General features: G+C 37.6%; 1 protein-coding gene across 3 annotated transcripts in view; it reads left to right on the plus strand.

The window, feature by feature from the left end:
* The window catches only part of Atp11b (ATPase phospholipid transporting 11B (putative)), a 113317-nt gene extending 104365 nt beyond the window's left edge, over nucleotides 1–8952 (plus strand). Inside the window, exons 30-31 of one of the 3 annotated variants that reach the window (XM_042699619.1) lie at nucleotides 3192–3325; nucleotides 8234–8321. In XM_042699619.1, the coding sequence (XP_042555553.1) occupies nucleotides 3192–3297 (106 nt within the window). In that variant the 3' untranslated portion in view covers nucleotides 3298–3325; nucleotides 8234–8321. Of the gene's footprint in view, nucleotides 1–3191; nucleotides 3897–8233 lie in introns of those variants that run through there. The other 2 variants (XM_042699618.1, XM_042699620.1) reach the window with 2 other exon arrangements.
* Nucleotides 8953–17586: the final 8634 nt, after the last annotated feature.

The raw sequence follows: 17586 nt of genomic DNA on the forward strand, positions 1-17586 counted from the left end.
TTTCCTATCCCTCAGGTACCAGTACTTTTATGAATATAATAAAAAATGAATATAATAAAATCATCCCCAATTTAAAAATTACTAGTGCATTCCACAGTTATAAAATTTCTCTAAGACATTCTAAACTAACTCTGACAGAGCGGACAGTTTTATGGGCAGTCACAGTGTACTCACAGGTTACCACTGGGCCCGGGGGCTTACTTCCAGTCACCCTGGTCACTTTATATGGGGTCAGTAGTAGTAACTGCTCCGTACTCTTCAGTCATGCTTCTGCTGACTCCATACTTCTGTCCAATCACAGCTATCCTCCTATCACCCTGTAAGGCCTTGTCTCACACCTTCAGCTATTGAAACCCCACCCGTACTCCAAGGTACATTTCAAATGCCATTTTTCATCAGATCCTCCATGCTTTCTTCCTAGTAACATCTAGGTTCCAGCCTTCTTTTCTGAGTAATCTGCTTCACACCACAGTTTTTTGTTGTTGTTGTTTAATATATTTTTGTTGTAAAAATACTGTACAGAGGGGTTACACTTACATGAATAAGGTAATAAGTACATTTCCTATCAAGCATTATTACCTCCTCGTTTGTTTTTTCCCCCACCATTCTTCCCTCCCACACTACAGTTTTAAAAAGGCAACATAGGCACTTGGCAAGAGTTGGGGTTCTAGAATGGAAGAAAACAAATCCAAGCTCCTGCTTGACCTCTCTTCACCTGAAGTGGGATGATTATAGTACCTATTCTGACTTATAGATTTAAATGAAATCATCTTGAGAAGCTTCTAGCTTAGTAACTGACACATACCTAATCACTCCATTAATATAACTGCAATTATTATTTGCAGCTGACTTACCTTTTCTTCTACTTTTTTTCATTATTTTTACCTCACCAGATTGTGGACAGGGTTGCTCTCCCCTGGCACAGAACCTTGCTTAGAAAACATGAGTTGACTTTAAGTGATGCTAGTGAGTAGAATAGAAGCCATAAGGAAAATTACTCATGATAGGAAAGGTGTAGGGAGTTTCCTGAAGATGAAGAAATTTAAAGTAAATTGTGGTATGGATTAGTATTTTGACCCTATGGTGACAACTCTGACATATCTAATTGGCTGATGTGCAGACTACATGAAAGGAGAGCCGGGAGGAAGCAGGGAGCTAGAGGACAACCTTCAGGGAGTAAAGTGTGTGCTGTATTCTTTGAGCATATGGCAGCACTGGAGCCCTCCTGTGGAAGCAAATTGAAACTGCAGCCCAGGGACCCAAAGACAAAACAGAAAACGGTTTCCTTCCTAAACCACTATCTCCCAAACTCTTTCTGTGAAATTAATGTTCCTTCTGGTGTTTGTTAGTATTTCCTTTTTCATGAGGAAGGAGCAGTTACTGAAAGCACAGGTTGTTGAATTAGGATAGTCTTCTCTTTGAAGAAGACTATCTTCAAAGAGAAGACTATCCTGACTTGTTGACAGTCTTTTACTTCAAAAGTCTGTTTAGAACTAGGTTGAATTAGTGTTTGCCGAGCTTAGTTGGCCATAGAACCTTAAAAAAAAAAAGTCTACAAACATCTCACAAAACAGTGTTTGAGAAACAGCACCATAAACAGGTTCATACTAGTAGTCCCAGTTACTCAGGTGAATGAGAGAGATGATTGCAGTCTGAGGCCAGCTCAGGCAGTAAATTAGCCAAACCCCATCTCAACAGAAAATCTGGACATGGTGGTGTTTGTATCTGTCATCCCAGCTATGCAGGAAGTATGAAGAGGATAACTGGCTGCCCAAGAAAAGCCAGAGCAAAGAGGGTTAGAGCATAGCTTAAATGGTAGAATGCCTTCTTAGCAAGAAAGAAGCAAGCCCTGAATTATTATTAAAGGAAGGGAGGGAGGAAGAGAAGGGAGGAGGATGGGGAGAGAAACAATCCTAAACAAAAGGTGTTTTAATAAAAGAATAAATAAGGTTTAGCTCTTTTCATAGGACAGATCTTTAGGACATTAGTATAGCCAGGCAATTGCCAAACAAGAGGTAAATTCGGTGTTGATATTCAGTGTTGTGCCAGGAGCACTCCAAGCATAGACCTTGCAGGATCTTACCAGTTGCTTACACTCAGAATGCCAGGTTGTCTACACCCTCCAGCATCTGTCGCATCCATCTTCTGTCCATTGCAGTTGTCTCCACAAATGTCCTGCGTTGCTGTGCCACCACATGCTGATTCCCAACCTTGCAGAAGTAAACCCTCTACTGAGTTTACTTTTATTCTTCTGTCCTCTGATCTTTAGAAGATTTGTTGTGTAAGGTGTCATGTATGTAAATGGAAGTGAATTTCAATTTTTTTTTAAATGACAACTCAGAAATTTAGCTCTAGCAAAAACAGGTTGGGATTCATTCAGTATGTGGTCAGATCATTTGTTTTTCAAATTAATAATTAAAACTGTTAATAGTATGGAATGGATTAGGGATATTTATACCTAAATAAATTTGCATATTTGAGAAACTGGTGAATGAGATCTTAATTAAATCTTAATATTACTACTTATTGTTTAATAAATTTCAGTCCATGTGCCTCCCGCTTATTGTTAAAATCAGAATAAACTGCTTATAGGAATGAATACTTTCTTCAAAGATGATTGTGGAGTAGGTCCTTGTAAAGTGCTTAGAACTGGCTTATAGTTGTACCACTTAAGTGTTTGCTACTGTTATTATTTCCATTCATATTGAGGAGCAACCTAGACCTACCTGGGTGTAGGTCCTGCCTGGCTGTTACTGACCAGCCTTCAAGGTGTTTCTTAACTCCACCATTCACAACTGCTGGACATGTGTTATTGTGGTTGCAGCAACATTTCACCTGAATAAAAGCCCCAAGAAGAAAGAATTCACTATGTTTCTGAGTGGTTGAGTCAAACCAGTTTGACCATAATAAATTACTAAAATACTAAAAAAATTTAAATCCTTGTAGCTTTAAATGGCTACTCGCGTTTATATAATTATTTGCTAGCCTTATAATTAGAAACAAAAGCCTTAATATTTTATAAGATTATAACCTGCTAAAGTTTTTCATTCCTTTCCATATTATAGGAAAAACATGTTCATTTATATACATTTCCTTGTGTTTTAATTGGTGTTTTGTACATTGCTTTAGTGTTCGGGTGAGTACAAACCTATAAATAGCTCATTTTTTTCCCTTTCCTTCTACTCCTCCAGATTACTGAAACAAATTCAAGTATCAAGTGCTTGGACTCCATGTGCTGTTTCCCAGAAGGAGAAACAGCATGCGCATCTGTTAGAAGAATGCTGGAACGAGTTATAGGAAGATGTAGTCCTGCCCACATCAGCAGGTGTGACATTTCTTTAAGTAGCCTTTGCTGCAGATGAATATCCTGTAAATTGAACAGGATGAACCTGCAGCTTTGGCTACCCAGTAAATGAGCAGATGATTGTTCCAATGGAGAGAGAGTCTACTAGTCATTAGCACAGCACACTTTGATGGTAGATTTCACTTCATGGCTTTGTGGTAGGGATCTTCCACTCACAAAGCAAGAGAAAGCATCTTTGAAGACACTCTTCACCCATTGAATAAAGAATTTATTCTGTCTTACATTTTTTTTTCCTAAAATATGGTGAATAGGAGTGTATAAATGGTATTCTTTCTTGGTTTGTATAACTTTTTTATTATAACTATACTGTTTCATTTCCTACTGTTTTCTTTGTCTTTACAAAACATTTTCCATATATAGGGAAGTCAAGTTTTTGCTTTTCTTATTCCTCATGTGTATTTTATAGTTAGTCATTCAAAATTAAACACAGACTGTATTTTTGTTCCTTCCCCCATCTTAAAGATGTCTATAATGTGATTTTTAAGTTTTTTATTTGGTATTTAGTGTCTGAATAAAAATTTGTAAGTTAGAACACGACTTGACCTACAAATTTTAAGTATTATTTAAATTATTGATCAGAATAGTCTTAGCATTTTTGTTCCCTCCTAGATCTGTTTCTTGATTACATTTATCGCAGCTTAAATAACAAAAGAAATACCATGTTTTGGTAAATGCCATCTAAAATTCATTTAAAAAGTGAGGTGGATTTATTTCTTTATATTTACCCAAATTGTGAATCATTATTGAGGGATATTAAAGAATAGATAATAGCTTTTTCTACTTTTGGTATTCTTTAGTCAAATATATCCCAAAATTAGAGCAGCAGTGTACCACTGATAGATGCTGACTTTAACTGTGCTACATGGATACTGTTCCTTCTGCACGAGCAGTGAATAAAGGGTGGGGAGGCACTGTTTTTACCTATTGATAAGAGAATGTTTAAAACTTCTTTAGCTTTGTGTTTTTAAAGTTATGACTTATGGTACCATTCATGTATTGTAAAATTCCAATAACTTTCACTGATGAGCTTTCTAACTGTTCACTTCTACTTTTCACTCTGCCATGTCTTTATGGAAGAGTTGAATTGACGTATCACATTTCTTTGTTAATATAATACCTATAATTTCAATTCCCATTCTAATTTAATCACAACCTGTAATCCAAAATATTTCTTTAATTCTCTGATATAATTATGCAGTAATCCCATCCTGCATAAACATTATTATGAACAGTTAAATTTGTTGGGACTTATTAACATGGTTTTACTGCACAGAGACAAATTTGGAAGCAGAATAATATACAAGTTGAACTTGTATATAATTTTAATTTCTACTTCAAGAGAAATTCATAATATACATCTTTGCTAATGATTTTTAATTTTAAATGAGCCAAAAATTCTGCATTATACACACACATATCTGCTTTCCTATATCAGTTGTCCAGTTCTTCATGCAGCCATTTTTCTGCTTCATTATCCCTTTTAACCTGTCCCAAGGGTTATTGGATTTATTTTGATGTGTTCTCTCAAAAGGTGACTGTTACTATCTATACTTATATTCACTCAAAAATGTATCATATTCTTTTCTAAGGTTCTTTTCTAATCGAATGTTTAACTTAATAATGGTCATATTTGGCAGAATATATATGCCTTTCCAGAGTTTCCCAGTATGTCAGGATGTATTATTGTTTACTATTGTGATTTTCTTCCTCAGAGAAATAATCTAAAAAGTCTTTTCAGATCTAACTTTCTCTAGGGGATAAGATCCTACAAGGCATAGAGCTACCTGGTGCTTTCCAAAGGGCTGTATGACAGCTGTCGCAGGTCCTTCAACATTGTAGTCATTAGATATGTGCAAGTTTTTTCTACGTATAGCTATGTTGTGAAATATGTTTGCCATTTTGATTTTGGAACACCTTCTACCCAATGTTTTTTTATGTCTAATTTAAAGAATAGAGCAAAGCTGAGACCTCCACTACAAGATATAGACGCAAGATATAGAAGCCCTGAGCTAACTGCTCCATTGACGTATTAAATGTAATATCAAGGAGCAGTACTTGAGAAATGTAACTGTGTTTTCAAATGATGAGTAAATTTTGCCATCCAGACATAAAAATTTTAGTTACATTTTATTCATTGGTTGCCAGAGGAGTATGCCATGGAACAAACTCTGGTATTTGCAAAGAGAGCACCGTAAACCATATTCTAAAGAGTTGTATTTCAGCAATGAATTGCTTTCTATACCTTTTAAAAGAGGTAAGATGGTCATAAACCTGTAACCTCAGCTACTCAGGGAGATTGCAGCCTGGTTCAAGACCAGGCTGGACAACTTAGTGATTCTGTCTCAAAAAGGCTGGAGGAGTAACTCACAAGTAGAGTGCTTGCCTAGCATGTGCAAGGCCTTATGTCCAAGCCCCCATGCCAAAAGGAAAACAGGAAAAAGAAAGGAGTTAATAATATATAGATCAGGTTCTTTGGTAGTACTGAGTTTGAACTCAGAGCCTTATGCTGGGCTAGACAGGTGCTTTACCACTTGAGTCACCCCTCCCACCCATCAAAGGGGTATTTAAGGTAAATGATTCTTAAAAGGATTTTTTAATGAAGGAAACCTTATTTGATCAGATTTCCTCTATCTAAACAATTACTATAAAGAAGAAAAAACTATATATATATATATATATATATATATATTATTAGCACTTTGGAATTGGACACTAGACTCCAGATAATTGGGGTGTAGACAGTTTCAGTTTAAACTCTTCCTCTCATAAATACCCTGTAAAAAATCCTCAGATTCTTATTTTGATTCACTTTTTTTCTGCACATACTGAAAGCCTAATATGTAGCAGACACAGATCTGAGTGGTGAGTGAGCCCTTTCCAAATCTAAGGTAGATGTTGCTCAAGCTTTTTCAAGCTTTTCTGGAAATGCTGACTGGTATAGTCGCTGCTTGTTTTCTGTTTGCACAACTTTGCAAAAGTTTGAGATTCCAAACTTCATTGTGATTGTGCTTACTTAATCATTAATATAAACTTGAACTGCATGCAGAGTGAGTCTCTAGGGAACAAAATACTGACTACTGGTGACTTGGGGCCAACTTGAATACCAATTTCTTCCTCTTATGTCCCTGTTTAGGAGAAGTGGGAACCCTGACATGTTATATAAAAAATGAAAAACTCCCAGCAAGAGCACCAGACCCTGACTTTAAGCCCCAGTAATGGCATTGAAAAAACAAAAACAACAGTATTGATTGTTAAATGTTTTTAGTCTCATCAAAAAGGTTACTTTTGGGGCTGGGAAGATGGCTCAGTGGTAGAGTGCTTGCCTTGCATGCATGAGGCCCTGGGTTCGATTCCTCAGTACCACATAACAGAAAAAGCCGGAAGTGGCACAGTGGCTCAAGTGATAGAGCACTCACCTTGGGCTGAAGAGCTGAGGGACAGCGCCCAGGCCCAGATTTCAGGCCCCATGACTGACCCCCTACACACACACACACACACACACACACACACACACACACACACACACACACACACACACACACACACACACACACACACACACACACACACACACACACACACACACACACACACACACACACACACACACACACACACACACACACACACACACACCGCAAAAAGCTACCTTTGCACCTTGGGCTGAAGAGCTGAGGGACAGCGCCCAGGCCCAGACTGACCCCCTACACACACACACACACACACACACACACACACACACACACACACACACACACACACCGCAAAAAGCTACCTTTGCACCTTGGGCTGAAGAGCTGAGGGACAGCGCCCAGGCCCAGATTTCAGGCCCCATGACTGACCCCCTCCACACACACACACACACACACACACACACCACAAAAAGCTACCTTTGTTTGGTGGTCCTGATAGTGTCATCCTTAAAATAGGACAGTCTGTTATAACATTATCTGGCTACTTTTGGTCTTGAGTTACTTTAAATTTACTCTGGCTAGTTTAAGTATATAGCAACAGATTAAATTGCTTACATGCCATATTATTCAGATGGTAGGTAACTTTTCCAGACCAGAAAAGGGTTGTTTTTATTTTTTCTTTGTTACTGGCAGATGTCTTTGATTTTTTCTTTTTGGTCTTGGGGCCTGAACTCTGGGCCTGGGCGCTGTCCCTGAGCTCTTCAGCAGTCTAACACTTGAGCCACAGCACCACTTCCAGTTTTCTGGTGGTTTCCTGCCCAGGCTAGCTTTGAACTGCAGTCCTCACATCTCAGCTCCCTGAGTAGCTAGGATTACAGGTGTGAGCCACTGGTGCCCGGCTTTGATATCTTTTAAATAAACTTTATTTACTACATTGAAGCTAACTAGCCTGAAATCTTTAGTGTAGAATGAGTAGCTGAGAAGAAGTTGCCAGTAATATGAACATACTACTATTTTATTCCAAGGCTTTTGGTAAGTGGGAATTTGGGTATTATTTTTTCCTATTATGTCAAAAATATGACCTAGTTGCTTTTCTGTAAAACTGAATCCATACAATTCTTAATAACTTAAACACTCATTAAATTATTAGATTTTTAAGCATCTCATACTTCATATAGAAGTTGTTTTAATACTAATGACTTCTGAATTTTGGCTAGTGTTATATAATGATTAGAGCCTAACTTTCCCCATTTTTGTATTGTACAAATAGATGAATACTCAGTGCTAATCCAAAGAACCCTAGTTTTTAAAAACACATCCATCACTGATTATTTTAAAATTCAAATTTCATTTTGGTCCTAAGTTTAAAGTCAGTTTGAGTGTTTTTTTTTTTCTCTCTCTCTCAATTTAAACATAGGTCTTGGTGAGCCAAATTTTTTTCTTATTGTTGCTTTAGATCATGGAGTGCATCGGATCCTTTCTATACCAACGACAGGAGCATCTTGACACTCTCCACAATGGACTCATCTACTTGTTAAAGGGCAGTAGTACTTTGTGGAGATGATTCTCCTCCTTTCTGCAGATTCAGGGTGATAATCCTGAAAGTGGCCACAAGAGTTCCAAAATTATCTTGTGACATCTCTGGTGTAGTCCATACTCACTCAGAGTTAAAGTGGCAAACAAACAGAAAACATCAATATGAACTGTGCTTCTCTCTCCTTAATTTTAATCTGGACCTATTAAAATATGTGAATAAAGAGTTATTTTCAATCTCTTTGTCTGGGTTGTCCCTTCTGCTTTGGGACTTCTGATAGCATTTCACTCTGTTTCTGAGGTCATTGTATTTTAATACCAACATAAAAAAAAAAAGATTAGTTATGTGTATTTTTTAGGATTAGCCTGGTTATGAAATCTTCTATCTAAATATGCTTCTGTAAATTATGCTGCAAGTTTGCCTTGAGAACTCTTATTTTTTTATTAGAGTTATATTTAAAGTTTTTCATGGGAGAAGTTAATGTGAATTTTAAGGAATCTTGGTCCTCAGTGACCTTTGTTGTTAATTCATTAATGCTTTATAAGTTCACAGAGCAAATTAGGAGAATGCACTTACAACTATTGTTTACTGCAGTATAGTGGTAAATTTATACTGATTCCAAATTTCTCTAAATGTGCTGTGACACAATTAGTAAAGTTAACCATATAAATGCAAAGGGTATATCATACATATAATGTCAGAAATCAACTTCCATTTGCCAAATTTCAAATTGATGGGCTTAAGTAGTATTTTTTATGATAGAATGTGAAGAACTTATAATGGATAAATTAAATACCATTATATTATTAATTTAGTGTCTTCATTGGATCCTTTGCATGCTTTTAACGTGGCTAATATATGTAGATTTCCTGTTTGTCTCTTTATCTAAAGATTCTGTTTATAGTTATTTTGTGATAATATTGTAAAGCTCAGATATATCAATAAAACACAAGTTTGGACAGTATTTAAATATTGCAAATACTTTTGATTTTACAAATCAAAATATAAGTAATTAAATCAATAAAAAGAGGAATACCTCTTTTGTGCCTCTTTCTGGAATAATAAGTTGCCCACAACTTACAATTTCAGCTTATAATTGCTCTAGGCTTTTTAGAAACTAGACTTTAGAATCTTGCTATTTTTAGGTTAATAGATGCTATCTAAGACATGGCAGACTACCCCAGTAAAGTAAATGTTGCCTAGATCCCTTCATGAGGAATGTTGTCAGAAACGGCTATCAAACGTAAAGGAAGCAGCATAAATTGCCAAATTTTTATTGGCAGAAAATTAACTGTAGCTGTAGGAAATTATGATGCTATGAAGAGTTAAACTCCTAAGTAACTTATTGCATCTCAAATTTCCATCCCAAACTTATTAGGTAGATTCAGTGTTGTTACTTTTCTAAATGTTTGAAGATTCATCAATGAGTATAGGTTTAAAAACATTTTCTTAGCACTGTGTAATGATTAAATACAAGTGCATTTAAAATTGTAAGCAAATGGTTAAATGAAGGTGTTCCCTTGAGAATAGAATTGCTTTTTGAAGATTCATTATTCAACTCTCCACTCCTTTCTTGTTTTATGAGTATATGTCTTCTGGACTTGAGCTGGTAAGGAAAGAATGGCAAACCAAGAATTGAGACATTGCCTTTGTTTGCTAGTCTTTGTTTGCTTGTCTGTTTTAACAGTGCCAGGACATTGTTACCTACTTTAGACTTTATGTGATCATAAATAGCCCTTTGTAACTGTAGCATAGATAGCTTTAGGAAAGTTTGTTATTTTCGGGGCTGGGAAGGTGGCTCAGTGGTAGAGCGCTTGCCTTACATGCCTGAGGCCCTGGGTTCGATTCCTCAGCACCACATAAGCAAAAAGAAAAAAAGCCGGAAGTGGCACTGTGGCTCAGGTAGTAGAGTGCTAGCCTTGAGCTGAAGAACTGAGGGACAGCGCCCAGGCCCAGAGTTCAAGCCCCACGACTGGACCCCCCCCCCCAAAAAAAAAAAGAAAGTTTGTTATTTTGGAACGGCATGAAAGGGATAATATAATGCACAGTGTTTACACTCACCTGTTCATGCTCAGAAACAACTTATCTAGAAATAGTAGGATACTTCATAGACTGAAATTTGCTTTCTTTACATAGTCTTACAAAGTATATAACATTCAGTAGGCCTGCATGACCTCTAATGTTTACAGGGCCATCAAGTAAACAGTCTGCTCACAAAGGACACGAGTCATTGAGTTGTCCTTGGACAACTGCAGCAAAGCAGGAGGTCAGCTGCTCCACCGTGAGCTCTGGTGGGCTTGACTGTAGGAATATTTTGCACTTACCATTTGTAGTTAGTTAAGAAGGGTTGGGTTTGGTTTTGGTGGTGCTGAAGGTCAAATTCAGTTTCATGCATGCTAAGCAAGCACTCTATCACTAAGCTACATCTCTAGCTCGTATTTTTTTCTCAAAAAAATTTTTCATAAATAAGGCTAGAGTGTAACTGAGCGTAGAGCACTTGCTTAGCATGGGTGATGGCCTGCATTGCGTCCTAGCACCCCAAACAGCATCCACTTGTGTGCTCATCCTGCTTTGTCATTCAAAACAGTATACATTCTAAATGGGGCTTTTCTCCTGTTGATTTAAGAAAGTATCAGTGCAGTCTGCAATCTCTCAGTAGTCTTCCAGTGCTAATATTCATATTCTAAAACTACAAAGTAAGTAGTCAGAAAATCTTGCTTTCAAGCTCTTTGGGAAGTACCTAACTTATCTGCCAAACCCAGAGCAAGATGCTAAATGTGTTCATGATAGTTAACAAATGGTCTCAAATCTATTTGTCCACCCCTGCTTACCTTTGCCTAGTCTCAAGCCTGTAGACCTGAAGATAGTGACAAGCACTCTGCTCTCCTCCACAGCTGCCATTAGTTTCTAGAGGGGCTTGGGCTCCCTGCTCAGATGGAGCAGTGTGGGCAAAGGAGAACTACAGTTGCTAAGTTAGCTTGATAAGGGGCTAAGAGAGGGGAGAGAATTAATGGTCTCATTTTCTCAACTTTCTTTTGGGCTTAAAGCTCTGGAATATAATAAAGCCTTTCAGAGCTGACCCAAACCTTGAGTAGGAAACAGCAAATCACCCTCCTAGGAAACGTTTACACATAGCCCTATTCTAGTACCAGAACTTGAGGTTATTTCTTCTGCAGAAGATTGTGGAATTAAACTTCTCTGATAAGCAGAAGTAAAGGCCACTAAAATTTTTACAATTCAAAATATGTGACCTTGAAGCCACATACAGGCAGCTCACTCCTGTAATCCTAGCTGCTCGGGGCTGAGATGAGAGGATTGAGGTTTGAAGCCAGCCTGGCAGGAAAGTCTTGTGGGACAATCTCCAATTAACCACCAAAAAGCAAAGCAAAGCTATGGCTGAAGTGGTAAAGCATTAGCCTTGAGCAAGAAAAGTCAGGAACACTGCCCAGGCTCTGAGTTCAAGCTCCAGGACCAGCACAAATATATACATGCTACTCTGAAGACATCCTGGTGAATAGGGGAAAGAGAGATGTTCCTTGGTTCCAGGCTTGTTTTCCCGTAAAAATCAGCTTGAAGTATAATACGAATAAGTGTTAATAAAACTAACCAAAGAATTTTATGTAAATGTGTTTAATTAAATTTTGGCCCCCTTTATAGATGCTTTTATTTGTAACTTAAAATGTGTCATCTATTTTCATAAAAAATATGCTCTTTAATGTGAGTAACTTGAATGATATTCCTACAAAACAAATCACAGTGGTGTTTGTAAAGGTGACATGATTTTTATGAGGAGTGCACAGCTGGAAATACTGTAGCAGTGCAAAGTTTAAAACTTCAGACCTCACACTGTGGCTGTCTAATGTACACCTTTAAAAGTTTTTGACATCAGTAATTGTATCTATTGTATAACCCTCAGTAATTTTTTAAATTTATGAAATTATATTTATCAAATAAAAGTTTTCCTATGTAATTAATTGTTGCTCTATTTTTTAATGACTTTTACGACTCTGCTTATCATAACCAGCAATACAAACTTGTCTTGTTAAATTTAACTATATCATCTGTTACAGTACAGGAATATCATTTAAGGATTTTTTAATACAGAACTTTTTTGAACACCCAGCTTTTATAAGATAGAAAAATGCACTAACTGTAGAGACAGACATCCCTACTAAAAATAGCATCACTTGTGAAAAGCTAGATGAGGATGCCTATGTATTTGGAAATGCCCACGAGATAGAAAGTGTGCCTTCAAGGAATGGAACTGATAGGATGTAGGCTTGTAGGGTTCTGTGGCTTACTAGTTGCCAGTTAGAGCACAGACAATTGTTTAATCTTCATTTTTTAAGTTAAACTCTTGTCTCTGCCCATGTGTTAGTATTTGCAAAGTATGAAATACATGTTATATGGTTTATTTCTCAGATACACAATTGTGGTCAGGTCAGTTTAAACATGGTGTGTGTAAATTGTGAGACAGTGCCTTTCTGCATAGCCAAGGTGGCTTTGTGCTGTGGCTTCATGCTTTGCCTTAGTCTCCCCAGAGCTGGGATTTCAAGCTGGCCACCATGCCATAATAGGCATCTGTTTTTGTATTTTAAAAAGTATTTAAAGAGCTCTATCTGTTTGGTGGTGCATACCTGTAATCCCATCATAACGGTGAGTCTAAAGGAGGAAGATACTGAGTTCAAGGATATCTTGGGCTATACAATGAGACCTTGTCTCTAAATGAACGCTTTAAATCAAAAGATATCCAGCCTGGGCAGACAAATCTAACACAGAACATCACAAAACGTGCATATTGAAGAACATGCCAAAAAAAAAATCTTACAGAAGCATTTCACTTGGAAATTTAGTGAGCTCAAACAATTTGAAGGCTAGGCACCAGTGGCTCACACCTGTGATATTAACTACTCAGAAAGTAGGGATCTGAGGATTGCAGTTAAAAACCAGCCTGAGCAAGAAGGCCCATGAAACTCTTTACCTTCATTTAACCAAAAAGCCTGAAATGGAACTGTGGCTCAAGTGGTTGAGTGCCAGGGACAGCACCCCAGACCTTGAGTTCAAGCCCCAGGACATACACCTAATAAAAGTAAAAGGTTCTCTAGCCATAAAAGAAACACAAATCAAAACAACAACAGATGCTGGAGGGATGTGGCCAAAAGGGAACCCTACTGCACTGTTGGTGGGATTGTAAACTTGTTCAACCACTTTGGAAAGTAGTATGGAGTTTCCTCAAAAGACTCCACATAGAGCTCCCCTATGACCCAGCAATCCCACTTTTGGGCATTTACCCAAATGATCACAAACAAGGTCATACTAAAGCAACCAGCACAACTGTGTTTATTGCAGCATTATTTACCATAGCTAAGATATGGAACCAACCCAGATGCCCCTCAGTAGATGAATGGATCAAGAAAATGTGATATATATAGAGAGAGATATGTAGATGAATTCTATGCCTCCATCAGAAAGAATGACATCTCCCCATTTTTAGCAAATGGAAAGACTTGGAAAAAATTGTACTAAGTGAAGTAAGCCAGGCCCAAAAAACATAGGTCCCATGGTTTCCCTTATTTTCAATAACTAGTATATGTCTGAGTCAAGCAGAAAAGGTCAAAAGCTATGAACATATGACCATATAAGAGGATGTTAAGTGAAATGAACCCCAAGATAGGGACACAAGTGCTTCTTTCTTGCTATTGCTTTAATGTACTTATAATGTACTATGTGATTTTTTTTTATCCTTTTGTATGTTCTTCCCCCATGGTATTACCCCTGTTTTCACTGTATTTGATTCCTGTGCCCTGCATCTTGTAAATACATTTTTCTAATTTGGGGAGGGGAAGGGAAACAACAAAATGTGGAAATAAGCATACAGGTTGACCTGTTGTAACAATGAGATGTACAAGACACTATGTTGAAAACAAATGTCACAACTTGTTGGGGTGGTGGGGAGGGAAGGGATGGTAGAGGAAAAACAGAGGAGGAGGTAACAAGGCTCAATAGGAAATGTACTCATTACCTTACTCATGTAACTATAGCCCCTCTGGTATAGTATTTTTACAATAAACACTTAAAAAGTTATTGAAGAGGTGACTCAAACAAGACTAGTGTTATCACATGTATATAAACAGCTGTTTGTAAGTGGGTGCTTGTGCCACTTCATAATCCCAGGCAAGCCAGACACTATGTCAAAAAAGCAAGCAATGCATATTGGTGGGCTCCTGTAAAATGCCAGATCCTGTAGGGGTAGATCACAATCGGAGGTCAGTCTCATAAGACCCTGGCACACATAAATGAGTAAATAAATAAAAATGGATGTGCACATGCTGCAAGTCGTGGTCTGTTTGTTAGTCTAAGCCGTTCTAACAGGTGTGACACTAACTAATCGACTTTCAACTCCTGATGGCTGTTAAATTCCTTTTCATATGCCTATTGGTGATTACCATTTTTTCTGATGTATTTGTTCAGATTGTCTTTTTTTACTAGGCTCCTTTTATTACCAAAAGGTAAAGAATCCTTTATGTAAGGCTAAGTACTTTATCAGATTATTTATTGCTGCCATTTTTAATGGTCATTTTTTAATAAAGTTCCATTTTTTCTAAGTGCCTTTTTTGCTTCTTAAAACTCCTTGAGAACCCAATGGTCATGAAAACCTTTTCCTGTGTTCAGATAACATTCTTACCTTTTGCAGGCAGGCCTGTGATCCCCTCAGGCTGATTTGTGTGTCTGGAGTGAAGCAGACAGAAGATCTTCCTCTCAGCCCTCTTATAGGGACATCTGTTTGGAACACAGTTGTTTTTTTTATATATAATTTTACTGCTGTTATTAAGGTGTCGTACAGAGTGATTTCATGTCAGGTAATAAATAGAATTCATTTGTTGCCCCCCAATGTTCCCCTCCTGTCCCTGCCCATTAATTACATAGTTCATTTTCCATATATACCAAATATTACTACTGCATTTATTCACCCATTTTCATTGTGTCCCTGCTTGCCCTACCTTAAAAAGAAAAAAAAAGCCAAAAGCAAGTACACCACCAACAAAAACGCACGTTTCCATTTCCTGGAACTCATTTTGATAAACACTAAATGTTCAGAGGAGTTACTCCTTTGGATTCCTCCACTCCGGATAGCCTCCTTTACTCTACCTGTGTGAATGCCTGGAGTCCAATGTAGGCTGCAGGTTTGAAAGAATTAACTTTATGATGACCTACAGATTTCTAACTTTGCTCATTTGGTCTAATTTCCTTTTTTCCATTGTAGAGTCTCAGATTTTCCCACACACATTAGAAAATAAAAGTTTTAACTTTTTAAATTTTCTAACCCAGAGCCTCACTCCTGCTAAGCAAGCTAATGCTGTATCCCCAGAGGCCTTCTATTATTACCCTGTCACACTGGGCCTGAACTTCTGAACAGTGGTAAACAGACATAGAGAAGTCAGACTTCATTGTGAGTTTTGAGGGGACTTGAACCCATTGCATTTGCTAATAGAGTAGATCCTTGGCATCTTGTGGGTATGGCTCCAAAAAGTGCGCTCAGGATGCAGATTCAGTGCTGCACTGCACATGCCTGATTCACTTTCTCCATCATACCACCACCTTTGCCAAAGTTTCACTTACTCTAAGCACATTTTTACCTTGCTTGGGGGAAAGGAGATTTTACAAAATTAAGGGTAATGAAACATTATACGGTGATTTAAACTGAAGATGGCATTGGCAACAGAGCTTCTCCCCAAACTGAGCTGTGGAATGCATGTGCAGGAATTTAAAGTCTTTGTTTTTGAAACTTATTTTTTTTAGAGAGAGAGAGAGAGAGAGAGAGAGTGTGTGTGTGTGTGTCTGTGTGTGTGTGTGTGCTCAGGGCTTGGGTGCTGTCCTTGAGGTTTTGTGCTCAAGGCTAGCCACTTGAGCCACAGCTCTGCTTCCAGCTTTTTGCTGCTTAATTGGAGATGAGTCTCATGGACTTTTCTGCCCAGGGTAAGCTTTGAACCTCAATCCTCAGCTCTCAGCCCCCTAAGTAGGTAGAATTACAGCATAAGCCTTTGATGCCAGCTTAAAAGATAATTTTTACTATAATTGGCCAAAACTGCATATAGTAAATCAAAAGCTGCATATAGTAAATACAAGATTGATTTGCTCTATTAGTTCCATTCTGTATTATCTGGGAGATTTTACTACTGTATTTTCAAGAATTCGTCATTGCAGTCATCTAGAGTTCATCGTAAAGTTAGATCACATCATCAATTGCTGAAATAGATATGGAGCTATTCAAATTTTCTATTTCTTGTGTCAAATTTGGCAAGTTGCGTTTTGCTTTTGTATTTTTTGTATTGTATGTTTTGTATTGTATTATTTTCTTTCTTTATGGTTTTTCTCCTGTGACCTCCCAGGTGATGTAGTGGTATTCTGATTTCAAAATATTTGGAGTGCCTAACTATTCTATCAATTACTGAATGGTATCTGGTAAAATTTTCAACTAAATTGGGAATTACTTGTCTCATTTTTTTTCATACATTTGGAAACTTATCAGATGTATATTTAGGATTGTTGTATTTTGATAAATTAGCCATTTGTCATTTTGAAATGTTCCTCCTTGGTATGAATGTAACTGCAGTAAATCTCTTACCTTTACTGTTTGCAGCATTTTTTATTTGGGGAGGGGGGAGGTGCTAGCCCTGGAGCTTGAACTTGGGGCCTGGGCACTGTCCCTGAGCTCTTTTTTTGCTCAAGGCTAGTGCTCTGCCACTTGAGCCAGAGCTCCACTTCTGGCTATTTTTAAGTGGTTAATTGGAGATAAGGGTCTCATAGACTTTCTTGCCTGGGTTGACTTCGACTGTGATCCTCAGATCTTCAGATTACAGGCGTGAGCTACCAGTATCCTGTCGTACCATGTATCTTTTATGTCCTTTATTTTAAACCTATTCTTCATATTTAAAGCACAGCTCTACAAACAGCATCTCGCTAGGATTTGCTTTTATCTACACTGTTTTCATTGGGATGTTCAGCCTGACTGAGTGTGTTTATTGATATGTTTGAATTTAAGCCTTCCACTCTCAGGAATTACCTATGTATTTTTTCTAAACTATAAATGTAAACATATCCATTTTTTGGAGGCCAGGGCACCTACCACATGTCCCAGGCAGCCTTACATGTGTGCCATGAGAAAGTTCAAAGACTATAAGAAAGTCTATGGGAACTCAAAACTGCATTTCAAAATATAATTCCCAAGATTTTCTCCAAGAAATAAATTATTTTGTATTTTGTAACTTCATACC

Source organism: Dipodomys spectabilis, unplaced genomic scaffold, assembly GCF_019054845.1.
Source record: "Dipodomys spectabilis isolate Male_0828 unplaced genomic scaffold, ASM1905484v1 ptg000260l, whole genome shotgun sequence".
Lineage (NCBI taxonomy): Eukaryota > Metazoa > Chordata > Mammalia > Rodentia > Heteromyidae > Dipodomys > Dipodomys spectabilis.